This window comes from Caretta caretta, chromosome 6 (assembly GCF_965140235.1).
Source record: "Caretta caretta isolate rCarCar2 chromosome 6, rCarCar1.hap1, whole genome shotgun sequence".
Classification (NCBI taxonomy): domain Eukaryota; kingdom Metazoa; phylum Chordata; order Testudines; family Cheloniidae; genus Caretta; species Caretta caretta.
In genome coordinates, this window is record NC_134211.1 from 66,941,191 (window position 1) to 66,955,886 (window position 14,696).

Consider the following 14,696-nt stretch of genomic DNA (forward strand, 5'->3'; position numbering starts at 1 on the left):
TAAAATACTCAACCAAAACAACAGAAACGTCATCTATAAAACTTATTTTTAAACCTTATTTAATAAAAGGTTTTAAAAGATACAGAGGGACATTAAGTAAATAAGTTACATGGGTACATTACAATCACATCAGCAAGATTTCCTTTAGTGTATTAATATTTTATAAAAAGAGCACAAAAAATAAATTCAGTCTGGTCTATCACAACTGTACAGCAAAAAAAAGGTAAATATTTTATATAGATATGTACACTATTTTAATATGTAACAGTCTTTTTAAAAGGTGCCCTAAGCAGCAAACACACAAAAAGACAGTGTCTGCTCATTTGTTAAAATAAAAGTAATATACTTTTTATAATAAAGCATTTATACAGTAATTACAAAGGCTGAGACTGTTCCTGTACAGTACATCACCAAATGTAAAACAGAACAAAAAAGGTAAAATGCACAAAAAAACCCCTATTTGTATCAAATCTAAGCTACAAGGGAAAAATAATACACTTTGAGAAGCTGGAGAACATGGAAAGAGGTTTTTAAAAATATGCAATTACATTTTATAAAAATATATGCCTTCTCCCAAACTTAAGGAGCTGGGATTTTCCAGGCTCAGCTGTTGATGGAATCCCCTGTTCCAGAAAGAATTTTTATTTTTACTTTATTTTGGACAGCTGGGGATTAGAATTTTGTATTTCTCCCAACAACTGACACTGGAAAGAATGCGGGTGAATGAAGCAGCTGAACCCAAATGGAAAATTTACAAAAAAAACCACACTACTCACGCAAAACAAAGCTGGCAATATAGACACTGCTTCCTATTCTCTGGGAAACTTAACTAAACTTCAAAAGTGTACACTGGAAGATAATACAGGAGACTACAGTTTGTGTGGGCATGTTAGGAAAAGAGTGCATGGGAAAATGTTCTAGCTTTTAACTGACAGGATTAATCAGTAAATTATAGAACTTTGCTTAGAAGACACTATCATGGGGCTAGAACGTTGTCATAACATCAGGTTCCCCTGTTCTAGACAAATACTGAAAGGAGACTAAGATCTTTATGGATGAAATCTCCACAACTTTTTAAAAGCAGGAGACTTTTATATCATCATGATTTTCTAGATCGGTGACTGGTAGAATGGGTACACCAGGTAACAGGCAGAGACATTTGTAAAAAGGTGCATTCTGTTTGGCTTAGGAAACACTTGTTTTTGCGTGTCAGCCATTTTATTCTTAATCTTAGCGTACTATAACTAAAAGCTTCATCCAATTAAATTCTTAAAGTCAATAAATAACGATCAGCCACCCAGAAATCTGGTTAGCTAACTTTAATTTCACATTTCATCATCATCATAGGGATGAATAGATATTTTTAACAGAGACTTTAGGTTCAGATTTCAAAGCTACCCTTTACCTGCTGTCAAATAGCTGTATTTCTACTAGTCTCTAGCTATCAAAATGCCATGCTAGTAAACATATTTACCCCTGCATAGCCATTCAAAACACTATATGCCATTGTAGGCTTTTTTGATTGTTATTATTTTGTAGCATCTTGGTAGACTTGAGATACATTTACCTCAGAGCTAAGTTCTCTCAGATCAGTTTTACCTGTTCAGTCCAGCCTGAAATAACTGTGCTGAATAAATAAAAATGTGGAATTGCAGCTACATTGCCACATACCAGAGCGACAGTAGATTTGCATCTCCTTATATAACTACAGGTATAGAAACAAACACAACTGCTACAAAACTGAAATGCTGTCCCTATGCAGATCACACCAGACAGCAGGTGTAATACTGAGTGCTTATAAAGCCAGGAATAGTACAGGAAGGCAAGAGAGATTTCCCACACGCACCCTGTCAGTACATCTCAATGGCATCCAGTGTCTGGTAGATTCAAATGTGTAATGTTTAAAATATGGCCAAAAGGCAAGTAGGTTTACATTCTCACTTGACCTCCAACAGTGAAAAGGCTAGTACACTATGTTTGCACATGCAGAATTGCAATCTGCAAGGGGATTTTGTTTAAACATTGCATTTGTTCCCATAGAAAAGGTCCTCTCTGTTAAGCAACCCCCACCAAATGTGCTAATTCTACCTATTCCACCGCCACACATACTGAATTAGAACAGACTGTCAAGCTGCAAAAGATTAGGAGAGAAGAAATCTGCATGGATGAAAAAACAACCAATGCTTGATTCATTAATATCTAATACATCCACTAATTTTGCGCATTTTTAAAACAAACAAAACAACCCTTTCTACAGAGCAAAATCAATCAGCACCCATGTCTAGATGGATGTCCCCTGGGATAAGAGGTAAAGGAGATCTAAGAAAGGAGCTAGTCTACTGGCTCCTAGAAGTAGACAGTATCAGTGCAAGAACTTGCTATCAATCCCATAAGGAAGACTAAGTCAATGCATAGAGCAATTGCATGATCTTGTTGTTTCACCCTGTACTTCCTCACCCCTTCCCCTCCTGACTGACCGCGATCACCATTTGCCATGTATATAGCTACAACTAGACTGTAGGTTCTTCGTGGCAGTGACTAGACTTTATTTGTTCTTTAAAGCATCAAGCACACTTCGGGAGCACTTTAAAAATACTAAATCATTTTACTCAGTGCATAATCAGGAAAGGAGAGTAAGAGACAAAGAACTGTATTTAACTTCTGTTCAGAAAGGGAGAACAGGCATTTTGGGGGCACATTAAATGGTGTGTCCCAGAATCCCTGTCCTATATGGAGGATTTTCCGCAGCAGAGCAGATTCACAATCCATTTAGTTTGGCATCTTTACCTAGCTTCAGGGGAAGGTAAAGAACCACTCAGCTAGCTAACTCTGCACTGTTCTCATTGGGAAAGCAAAAGAACCTTTATTTTCTGACCCATACAATTTAATTAGCCGTATCTTAGTTTTCCTACCTGAGAATTCTAGAGGTTTTGATCTTATATAGCCCTTTCTGAAATCCTCCCAAGGTATCTGATGTCATGATTTCCAGAGTGGCTACATGCTGTAGTATTTCTTTGTTATTTGTTCTAACTGCACTGCCCTTGAATTTAAGGGACTCCCCCTTGTTCCATTATTATGGAATAAAGGAGAGAGACTGTTAAGTTTCCCCTTATAATTTTGAATACCGCAGTCAAGCCTCCTCTCCAACACAATGATCCTAGTGACTGCTCACTATCTCAGCCCATATAAGTCCAGGTGTATCTTCACTTATCTTTGTTGCTTATTTCTGGGCCTTTTTGATCTCCACTTTATAACAGGACAGAGTATTCCAGGTGTTCAATATGATGGTATAATATGTTCTGCATTATTTTCAATCCCTTTTAAAATGCACCTAAATCATCCTATTTGCTTTTTAAACTGCTGCATTACTCTATAATTCCCAGGGTCTGACACTTATTAGTGACTTTCCAATCTTCTGGAAAGAACTGCTATTTTAAGGCTTAACTGCATTGTAACCTTTTACTTGATTTTATGTCCAACTCTGAAAATGGATCATTAGCAGATGTGAAGAATTCAGAAGTGACTTCTTTAGAGTAGAACATAATACACAGTTACTTTGACTTTTTACTCCCCTTGACAGGAGCACTCCAAATATTCAGTTATTTACAGCACTGCTGGAATAGCGAAGAACATGCAATTTTAAAATGAAAATAATCTTTATTAATATTTAAATTCTTAAGATTTGCTGCTTGAACTTTTCTTGTGAAAATTATTTGCTTTTGATTCTCTGCAGTTTGCTAATGAATAATTAATAGCAGGTGACAGGCCATCTGCTTCCACATTCCAGTCCCGACCAGTTCACACGGTGACAAATGGATTTTATATGATTGCAAACGGAGATCTGGATTCTGGACTGGAAGCTGGCTTTCTGATTCCCAAACTGGCATGAGCCCAGGCTAGTTACAGAAGCTAAATATGCTGGTGAAAGGAGAGGGGCATTTCTTGTAAGTTAAAATGATTAACATTAAAAAAAAAATAGTAGCCAATTAACAATATTTTATTTTTATTATAAAGAAGAATCCTTCCTAACTAAAGAAAAGGAGCTGTGCAGAGATGAACAGCTTAAAGAGTAGGGTACCAAATATATGGCTTGAGGACTTAATTAGGCAGTGAAACAATTGTAGCTGCCAAAAAAGGAGATGGTCCCAAGGTCTGTGGAGGAAGCTCTGGTGCCATGGGGCAAAAGAGCCAGGCCAGGCAGGTGACAGGCTGGAATCTGACCTATATTAGATTGTAGTTGAATAAGCACAAAGGCATGAACAAGCACAAAGGCATGCTTACCTGAAACTTATCCGGCAGCTTGGAGAGCCAATTGCAAGTCAGCCAGATCAAGGACAGCCTGCTGCCATTAGCTGGAACTAGCTAAACAGCACCGCTCAGGAATGCACAGGCAATTAACTTATCTGACCACCAGATGCCACTACAGAACTGCAGGTCGATCTGATGTGCATTTCACTGGCACCAGAAAACTGGCAATTCCCTGCCACATTTAAACATTTTATTACTATGGCTCTTTGCTCATGCAGTTAAGTGCCACATAAATATCAGCACATGATGTTCCTCCAGAGGTGGGAGTGAGAATTGGCTGCCTGCATGTACAAATGCTCTACAGTACTACGGATGCTTCACTGCAGAGAGTGTTGTTGCCACTAAATCCCATTTGCCTCTTCAGTTATTTTCACTGGCTCCTGCCAATCTCCCCATTTCTTCACCCTATACTTATAAGGCAGAGGCCACGAAAGGAGCCAATTAACACTCTTGCGCAATGGATACAGCACAAGGAAACAACTGGATTCTTTATAGAGACAAGGTGGGTGAGGTACCATCTTGCATTGGACCAAATTCTGTTAGCGAGACAAGCTTTTGACCCACACAGAGCTCTTCAGAAAAAGAAGAGCTCTGTATGGCTGAAAAGCAGTGGTGCAAGTAGAAATCATTTCTTGCCAGCACTCCATTCATGGGAGGGACACAAGGGGAGGCACATGATCTCCCCAAGTGACTCCTCCCCGCTCCCCGCCCCCCCCCCCGTCACCCCACTTTGTATATACAAACATCAACAGCTTAACTACTCACTTTCCCACCAAATATGTAGTATTCAGTCTGTACGGGAGTTGGGTGAGGAGCCATTTCAGCCTATGTATGGCTTATTAAAAGACAAAATTTAACTGCTTTATGGTACCCAAACATTGCATTTCAATGGGGGATTCAACTTCCTTTAAAAGAACAGACTCCTGAAACTTTTATCAGCCCACAAAAGAGGTCCATAGTCATGCAAATAGTCCCATTGTCTTCAGTGGGGCTGATGAAATGATTAAGGGTTTACAGGATTAGGTTCCAAGTTTGTACATTCTTCTGGATGAAACTGAAAATGCCTGAGCTGCCAGATCAGAAGGAACTTCATTCGAATAACGGTGGGCAAATGTGTGACAAGTCTTAGCTCCGTTGCTAAGAGGAGGAACATATTTTCAGCAAAGTTTTTGGCAGACTCCAGAGGCAGCTGACTGGTTTAAGGCTGTCAATGTCCAGCATTATAATCTTCACTTATAGTTCTATCACCCACAAAGCTAGAAAATGAGGCATTTGTTTTCTTTGTTTTGCTGCTCCAGTTCCAATTAACAAAATGTATGTTAGACTAGTTTGGCTACAAAGAAGAATTCTAGGTACACTGGGGACAACATCTGATTCCCATCAGGCTACAGAACTAGGCTGACATTAGAATCCAAACAATCACTCTAATGATTTGGACTTGTTGTGATGCAGTATGGATGTCATGGATAATTTAGACCAATGGGGAGAAACAGAATCAAAAACACTGTTTAAACACCTTTTGTCCCCCCACCCCTCCTCTCTTGAGGACTCCTGACCAACGTAACAGCACAATACATTAACTAACAAACTTAAACAAAGGCTTTGTTTAAGTTTGTTAGCATATGTATTGTGCTGTTAAAGCCATATAAAGAATGAATGTCCTCCCTAGCTGCGTTCTGCTTCTTTAAGGAGCAGAGTGCAGCTTCTCCCCCCCCCAGGAGGGGAAAGTAGTCCCAAGTCTTTCCGGTACCCCATACCCACTAAAAATCTCTTGCCGGTACTACGTACTGGAGGGTACAGCTCTACTTGCAGCCCTGCTTGAAAGCTTGTCTCTCCCACCAACAGAAGCTGGTCCAATACAAGATAGAACCTCACCCACCTTGTCTAATATCCTGGGACCAACACAGCTGCAACTACACTGGATTCTTTACAGTTTTATGAAATAAAAGTATGTGAACAATATGTATATATGTACAGACAGATTCTGTGTAATTTTAGCATTCAGCTGACCGATTTTTGCTTTCTTTTAACACTTTGCTTTAATACCAGGCCTAGTTGCCTGGACTTTTGGCTAATGGAGCGATTTCAATGCCAGCTTTGCATGAAGAGTACATTTTACTGGTAAGGGGGCCATGATGGGATAGCCAATTATTCTGTGCTGTCCAATCACATCAAAGGAATGAATGGAAGGACACACAGCTTCTTCAGTGTAACTCTTGTAGGTGGCCATTTAAAGGGATTGGTAAAGGCCAATAGGGAAACAGGCATCCCCCTGCATAATGGCCATTTGGGGAAGGGAGTAAAGAAGCCTGAGGAAGAGACCAGAGTCCACCCTTCCCATCTCTGTGAGGCGTGCACAGTCCAAAAACGGTGTCTTGGGTCAAGTCTCATTAACCACCTTGCTCCCTTTTGTAATGAGTTAAAGCCAGATGTGATCGTTAGAGGCCTTTCAAATTGTACTTGTGAGGGGGCAAATTCTTCTAAAAGTGACCCAATAACTACTTCGCTTCCTGTACACAATATAGCCAGATCTTTAAGGTTTGTGGCTACTCTTATTGCAAGGGAGGATATATGTCCACTACTGAACTCTTAATGGCACAGGAAATATCAGGCATCCCCTTGCTACAGAAAAATAGAAATCTCCTCTCAGAGGAGAGGGGTGGGCTGAGTGTTCTTCACCCCTCTCCCTCACACTTCAGTCATACCCAGAGTATGTCTCATATTTCCACAGAACTTGTTAAGAGCCTGGATAGCGCACAGAGAGGAAAGCAGGAAGGGCATTGACAGGAATCTGCTATGGAAAGAAATCATTACAAAACACTGGTGTCACAGTAACTAGATGCAGACAGTCTCAGGGCAGAGCATCTTTTTCTTGCTCAGATCTGGAAGCCTTTACACTCAAGAGTCTCATTGCCATGAGTCTTGGCAAGCACAAGGAAAAAGCCCTGACTGATCTGCAGGAGAACTAAATTCCGCTCCTGATGACATTGTTCTATTACGTACCTCAGGTGCCTTTATAAATAAAATAGAAATCTGGTTTGTAAAAAAGAATATCCAGGTTCACACAAATCTCTTTATCCACTGATTTGGCTCAGTCTATACTGGCAGGGTGAGATGCAGAATGTGGGGTGAGGAAATGGCAGCAATGGACAGAAGCCTAGTAGAACTCAGCCCAGATAAGGAAAGTGCAGGAATGGAGGCAAACACACCGAGAGAGAGGCGGGGTCCAGCCTTGCTGCTCCCTCGACTTCCCCTGGGCTATGGCTAAATCTCCCCATCCTCATCCGAGCTGCTACTGTCGCTGCTGTCGCTGCTGCTGCTCCCCATGTCGCTGCTCTCCTCCCGCTGCGCTGCTGCTGCGGCTGCCGCGGCCGCCGCCTCCTTCTCTCGCTGTTTCAGTGCTGCCGCCTTCTTCTCCTGTTCCGCGTGGCTCTTCATGTGAGCGCTGCGGCTTTTTACCTTGGAGAAGATCCTGAGGAAGAACACATACGTGAACCTGTCTGTTCAGTCTCTCCATACCTCCTCTTCCCGTCCTTGCCAAAGGGGCGGCTGCATCTCTGGTTTGAAGTCAACAGACGACAGAGGAGGACCCTGTACCACCACCAAGATGGGACTACTGCAGCTACGACTGCTCTCACTCCCATTCCATACGCAGCCGTGTGGTGCAGTAGATGGGGCACTAACTTAGGACTCAGGAGACCTAGGCTCTGTTTTTGGCAGACAATAATGTGCTGCATGACCTTGGAGCAGTCATTTCACCTCTCTAGGCCTTGGTTTTCCCTCCCATCCTTTATCTGTCATGTCCATTTAGATTCTAAGCTCTTGGAGGCAGGCTCAATCTCTCACTATGGATCTGTGCAATAAAGGCCCCCAATTTTTTAGGCACTATTGTAAAACAAATAAATAAGCAAGCAAACGATGACCAGTGCCCTCTTTTTGCACTTCTTCCCCCAGGGTCAAAGGTTTTTGGCTTTTGCCCTTTGTGGTTTCCATTCCCTCTCTATCCTCTTCCCCCGCGGAATACATTTCTCAATTTTAGTTGCACCAAATAGACTTGAACGTCATTAAGATTTTCCTCCTGCTTCTGCCCTGTGAGCGTCCAGGCTAGAAATACAGCAGTGTGACTTCTCAAAGCTGTGCTACTTCATGGTCTAGTGGAGAGGTGTCCTGCCACTGCCACACCATGGAAACCTGTCACCACCACTGAATTAGACAAAGATGTCATTCCTTCTGGTTCTCCCCATCTCCTCACCATCCCGCTTCTATATGTAAAATGGTGAGAAACTCCTGGTATTATGAGGCTAGTTATTCTTTGGGATTAAGCAATTTAGGCAGCAAACTGAACTTTCTTGGCTGGAGCCACAGAGGGAAAGTAATACATCTACGATACGCACAAGAGACGAGTAAATTTTATCAAACCATTTGTTCACCCCTTCCCTGGCACCTGCTGCTATAGTAACGATAATGCCCTACATGCCTATAGTATTAGTCATCTGAAAAGTTCTTAAAGTGCTTTTTCCACTATACAGGAATCTCTCAACACACCAGTGAAATGTAAACACTGCTGAGGTGGACCATACAGCTGTTCAGCAGTGCACAGCAACATTAAAGAATACATGGGGGGTGCAGAATATAATCATCCAAGTTGTAATCTGTACAGGGTACTTGGGTTAGTATGCCTATGATTATGAAAACTTCTATGGCAACTGTTTTTAAGATCTAATCTGAAAGACAGCACCAGTGGTGGTAAACTGTTCATATTATTGCCAGCATTTCCAACAATTTATTGTATAATATCTCCACAAAAACTGCTTTTCAAGCTAATGTTCCTTTTGTACAACATTCCTGTGATTGTCATTGTCAATGCGTTTCTCTTACCTGCCACATTTTTTACATGGAAACGTGTTCTCCTGGTTCTGAGCTTTACTGGTTGTGTCTGGTTTTGGCTTTGGTTTCCGTCTCCTCCTCTGTACTGGGGGAGGAGTCTTCTGAGACTTCACTGCTGCCTCCTTAGGCTTCCTTACAGTCCTAGTGTTGGCTTCCCCTGCAGCATTAGACTCCTTGCTTCTTGAAATAAGGACTTCATTGACCTACATGGCAAAGAGACAGTTGTTAAAGCAAAGTGAAAATGAAGCATCTCTGAAATAAAGGCTCCTGGCTGAACTCTCACCCCATAGTATTCCAATTCAAGCTATCACTAATGAGAAACTCTCTCTGGTATTTCTAACACCACTTGTCCTCCTCTCCGAGCATCAGTCCCAGGGAATTCATCACATTCCCAGTCACCACCTCTCCCCGTCCATCAAGTCTCATAGGACACCATCTTGATGCTGGTAATACTCAGAGTTATTCCAGTTCCAGCTCCTTCCACCAGGAAAAGTTAAAGATGAAGACACTTTGTCTGGAATTATTCAACATTTTCCAAACTGTTAACCGGGGGCGGGGTGGGAAGGACTGGTGGGGGGAAGTACATGCAGCTCAGCATCACTGACCACTTCGTTGGCTTGTAGTGTCTGTGTGGCCTTGAGAGGCACTGTGCTCTTCCTGTCATCCAACTCTTCCTCCTTCTCAGCCACCTCCTCCACGTGTGTATGTTCCTCACTGTAATTCTCCTTTCTGGGAGGAAGAACACGTGCAAACCTATGGGAACTCTTCACATGAAGAAATGGTAAAGGGACAGAGTTAATATTTTCTTCTTTGAGCTTCAGCTCTACAGCAAGTTGAAGTAATTATGTGAAAAAGGATGGGAGGCTGGGCCTAGTGAACTTCAGCCTGACATGTCTCTGATGGTAACGGCAGCAGGTCAGAGAGACTTAGGCCATGTCTACACTTACAAGCTTACAGTGGCGCAGCTGAGCCGCTGTAAGAGCGCTTGTGCAGCCACGTTATGCTGCCTGGAGAGAGCTCTTCTGTCGACACAATAAAACCAGCTCAACAAGCCGCGATAGCTATGTCGGCGGGAGAGCATCTCTCACTGACATATCATTGTGCACACCAGCACTGATGCTGGCAAAACTTATGTCGTTCAAGGGGCTGTTTTTTCCATACCCCTAAGCAACAAAAGTTTTGCTGAAATAAGTGACAGTGTAGACATGGCCTTAGAAACACAAGAGTTTCTAATCAGACAGTTACTTACGGAATCTATGCAATAGTTAGGACCATATTTATTATTTCTTGTATATATGTAGCAACAGTAAAATTAGAAAGAGTGAACTGTGATTCAGTCCATGAAGTTCACATTTGGCACCAAAGCCAAAAGCAAGAAAGGGAGTTGGGCGGTTACCTTGATATCAACCTCAGCTTCATCTTTCATAGACTTCTCATTAGTGGCATCAACATCCCCAAAGATTAAGGTCCCATTCCGACCAATTTTCACTTGTTTTTTGTATGTGTAATAAAACTCTACACACTGGGCCACCGTCTTGGTTTTTATCTAGTGTTAAAAAAAAAAAGAAAAGAAAAGGCAAACTCCTTTTAAAAGGTGTATTAATATTCAGTAAAAGTGAAATTACAAGTCACTTTACATTGTAATTTTCTTTTCCAACAATATCTTTCTATTATATGAAAACTGTTTTAAGTTCTTTACACGTTGTTATGTTTCCCACAAACATTTTCTTTAGCCTCCACTGGAATTTCTCAGGGCTAGATTCCGGCACCTTTACTCACACTGAGCAGCACTTTAGGCTGAATAACCCCATAAGTTTCAATGGAGCTACTTGCACAATATGGTACTAGTCAACACCAGGATGGCAGAACTGGCACTGGGGCCTGGTCTACTCTAGGAAATTAGGTTGGTATAACTATGTCGCTCTGGGGGTTGAAAAATCTACACCCGAGTGACCAGGGCCAGATTAAGGCAGGGGCTTTAGAGGCTGCAGCCCTGGGCCCCAGCTCAAGGGGGGCCCCACAAAAATAAATCACAGGCAGCGATCTCTAACTCCGGGCTGCTAAGAGTCCCACGGTGCAGTGGGGCGCTCAGGCAGGCTGTCTGCATGCTGTGACCCCATGCCACTCCTGGAAGCAGCCGGCTGCTAGCACGTCCCTGTGACCCCTGGTGGGGGGCGGGTTCCCAGTCAATGGGAGCTGTGGGCGTGAGCACTACACAGAGACATGCTGTCCCCCTCCCCGCAGGGGTCGCAGAGACATGCTAGCTGCCAGCTGCTTCCGGGAGCAGTGTGGAGCCACAGCATGCAGGCAGCCTGCCTGAGCCCTGCAGGCCGGGAGCTGCCTGTGATAAGCGCCTCCTGGCCGGAGCCTACACTTCACACCCCCTCCTCTACCCCAACCGACTGCCCCAGATCAGAACCCCCTTCTGAACCCAAACTCCCTCTCAGACCCTGCGCCTTCTTGCACACCAATCCCCTGCCCTAGCCCCCTCCTGCACCAACCTCCCTCCCAGGAAAAATACGTGCATACGGGGGGGCCCCCACAAAATGCAATAGCCCCTGTCCCATAGAAGAGTTAATCCGGCCCTGTGAGTGACACAGTTAAACCAACCTATCCCCTGGTTTAGACGGCATTAAGTTGATGGGAGAATTCTCCTGTCAACCTACCTATCACCTCTCAGGGAAGTGGAGTCCCTATGCAGATAGGAGAACCCCTCCGATCAATACAGATAGTGTCTTCACTGAAGTGCTATAGCAGTGCAGCTGGAGCAGTGCCACTGTAGGGGTTTATGTGTAGACAAGCCTGAGGATATGCCTACACTGCAGGTAAGGGTGTCTCTCTCAGCACAGGTGGACACACGCTCTAGCAAGCATGCTAAAAATAGTAGCGTGGATGTTGTGGCTCAGGCTGGAGCTTGTGCTCTCAGGCTCATGCGTTCCCCAAGACTTAAAAGCCTGAGCTGCAGACTGAGCTGAAACGACCAGGCTGCTATTTTGAGCTCATTAAGCTCAAGCCCTGGTAGTGAGAGTCTGTCTACTCAGCTTGGGAGGCTTGCAACCAGCTGCAGTGTAGACATACAAAGAGAAATGTGCACTCCATAAGGGTATCTGCAACATTGCAAATGAGTTGTCAGGTCTCAGAGCAGACTTACAGCTTCCTGGGAGGTATTTAATTTCCAACAACATATTCGCTAAGGAACAACCAAAAAGCAAGTCTAACAGATAGGGAGGAAGGCATGCAGAACTTTTCAGTTCTGTACCCATCTGGGAACACCTGATCATCAGCAGACCCAAGGACAATTACACATGTTCTATCTGTGATGTATTTGAGAGTTTGGAGGCAGTGTATTAGCTTTTGTTAATGCCTAGGCTTTCACAAGTTAATACAAAGTTTTGCACATTTGTTATTTATTCATGAGAAATTTGAAAACTACTCCTGCCTTTCTTTTTTTCCTGTAGCTTTACCTCCAATGAAAACATCTTCATGATAGGTTAAAATGGATAGAAGGCATTTACTAAGAAGACATTTTCACTGTCTCTAATTTTTATAGAACACTGGAAGTAAAACTACTAAATATTTCACCAATCCATTTATTACTCCTGGGGGGATTCTGCACCAAAAAATTAAAAATTGTGTGCCAAAAAATTAAATGTTCAGCAAAATTCTGCATATTTTATTTGTCAAAATAATACAATATAATCACACCAGTTTCACTTGTTTTGTTAATTTATTTAAACTACAATACAGAAAAAAGTCACAATAACTATTCAGCATTTCCTAAACACGTGAAAGTTAAGTTACAAACACTTGGTAACTAATACCCTGCATTCCAGTTATAATCCTGGATTTTCATTTAAATTACATTACAGAACACCAAACAGCAGCAGCAGCAACAACAAAAAGTAGGATGTCATTTTAAATTGCTCAGAGACTTTCACACATAAAAGCCATACAGTTTTGCTAATCATTATCCTGGACCTGTCTGGGTACTTTGGGAAGTGCTTGCTTCTGATTGTCCTGACCTTTAACTGACTGCTTGATAAATGTTTTATTTGCCCTCAAACTCTTTTTTTTCAAATGGGTAAGTAAAATAAATCCTGAGACGTAATAAAACCCCATTGTGACACTTTGGCACAGGAAAAAAGTGAGAAAGCACATAGATCTTCTTAGCTGATTCCCTTACTGTCATTTATAATAAGGCTCCTTTACATCACTCTGGCAATGTAGGGGCCTTAAACCTTTTACAGGTTTTATCCTCCTGGGGGAATTGACTGAGAACAGAAACAGTTAACCAACAACAGGAACATTAACAATGTTACTTATGCAGGCAGGCTGCTACATTTCTGCCTCAGAGAATGAGATCAATTAAGTAGCAGGCAGGCTGCTACATTTCTGCCTGTGGGAAAGAGCCTTCCTCATGCATAATAAAAAGACCTATCCCTCCACACCCCTGGTGAGCCACAATAGCAAGCGAGAGGGACAGAGTCTCTCTCACTTGTTGGCAGGCACACACACCCAGCCCCGCCCCCTGATGGTGATCAACATCTCTCCTCCAGGCACGCACACCCAGCCCCTCTCCCCCTGCAGCGACTTGCATCTCAGAGGCTGCTCCAGGGCCAGGCACATTGGAATTCACACACTGCCTGGGCTACCGGGGTAGAGGCACGTGTCCCCCAGCAAATTTCTTTTGCATTTTTCTTCACAGGGGCACAGAAATATGCGGGCCGGGGGTGCAGAATTCTGTCAGGAGTAATTTATGGGACATTTTACCACAATGGGAATTTTTCTTATTCAGGTTTGTAACTGGGCTACTTGAGTGTTACTGGAGCACTCCCATCACTTTATAAATATATTCTGTGTAATTGATCTGTGTCCTGGGCTAAATGAGGGAGATTGGATTGATTAATGTGGGGGGAAAGGAAATCAATAAGTAGCACTATGTTTTCAATTTTTTTTTTAAGTTTAATCACTCAAAGGAAATTTGGGGAGTCTGGGGAAAGGAAGAAAAAACAAACACACAAAACCCCACAGCACCCAAGAGGGAATGCAGTATATTTTGTGTTGATGGTATCACTGTCAGCACCAACTGCATTAGCTCAGGTGAACCCTTCCACAGTGCATTAAGTAACTGACGGAATAACTTACAAGTTTCTGGACCAGGAAAAAGTCTTTCTTGTAGATTGCAATGCCTTTGTTGAAAAGCTTCTTCTCATCAACTTTCCACCTGTCCGATCCTATAAGTAAAGAAGTTTGAACTGAAACCTATTTCATTTCAAGCTTTTATTCGTCTAGTTGTATTTTCTTTAGGTTTCCTTTAAATAAAACCAGCCCAAACTATATGCAGTTCATTACACATCTGAAGTAGTCTTAGTACAATAACACTCTTGCACCTCCAACAAGAAAACACACAATCCAGAATGTCCCTTAGCTCTCCCACATTCTTTCTTTATCCACACTACCAGAGTACATTCCACTGTGGCTGTGTCAAAGAGCCGTTGTAC

The 14,696-nt window shown here is 42.6% G+C and overlaps 1 protein-coding gene across 4 annotated transcripts in view; it reads right to left on the minus strand.

Annotated features, from left to right (window-relative positions):
- Positions 1 to 637: 637 nt before the first annotated feature.
- MIDEAS (mitotic deacetylase associated SANT domain protein) overlaps positions 638 to 14,696 on the minus strand; it is an 88,050-nt gene continuing 73,991 nt past the window's right edge. For 3 of the 4 annotated variants that reach the window (XM_048853447.2, XM_048853448.2, XM_048853446.2), the window contains exons 9-13: positions 14,341 to 14,429; positions 10,592 to 10,741; positions 9,801 to 9,959; positions 9,187 to 9,398; positions 638 to 7,780 (exon numbers count right to left, since the gene is read on the minus strand). In XM_048853447.2, coding sequence (XP_048709404.2) covers positions 7,573 to 7,780; positions 9,187 to 9,398; positions 9,801 to 9,959; positions 10,592 to 10,741; positions 14,341 to 14,429 — 818 coding nt within the window. In that variant the 3' untranslated portion in view covers positions 638 to 7,572. Of the gene's footprint in view, positions 7,781 to 9,182; positions 9,399 to 9,800; positions 9,960 to 10,591; positions 10,742 to 14,340; positions 14,430 to 14,696 lie in introns of those variants that run through there. The other variant, XM_048853449.2, reaches the window with a different exon arrangement.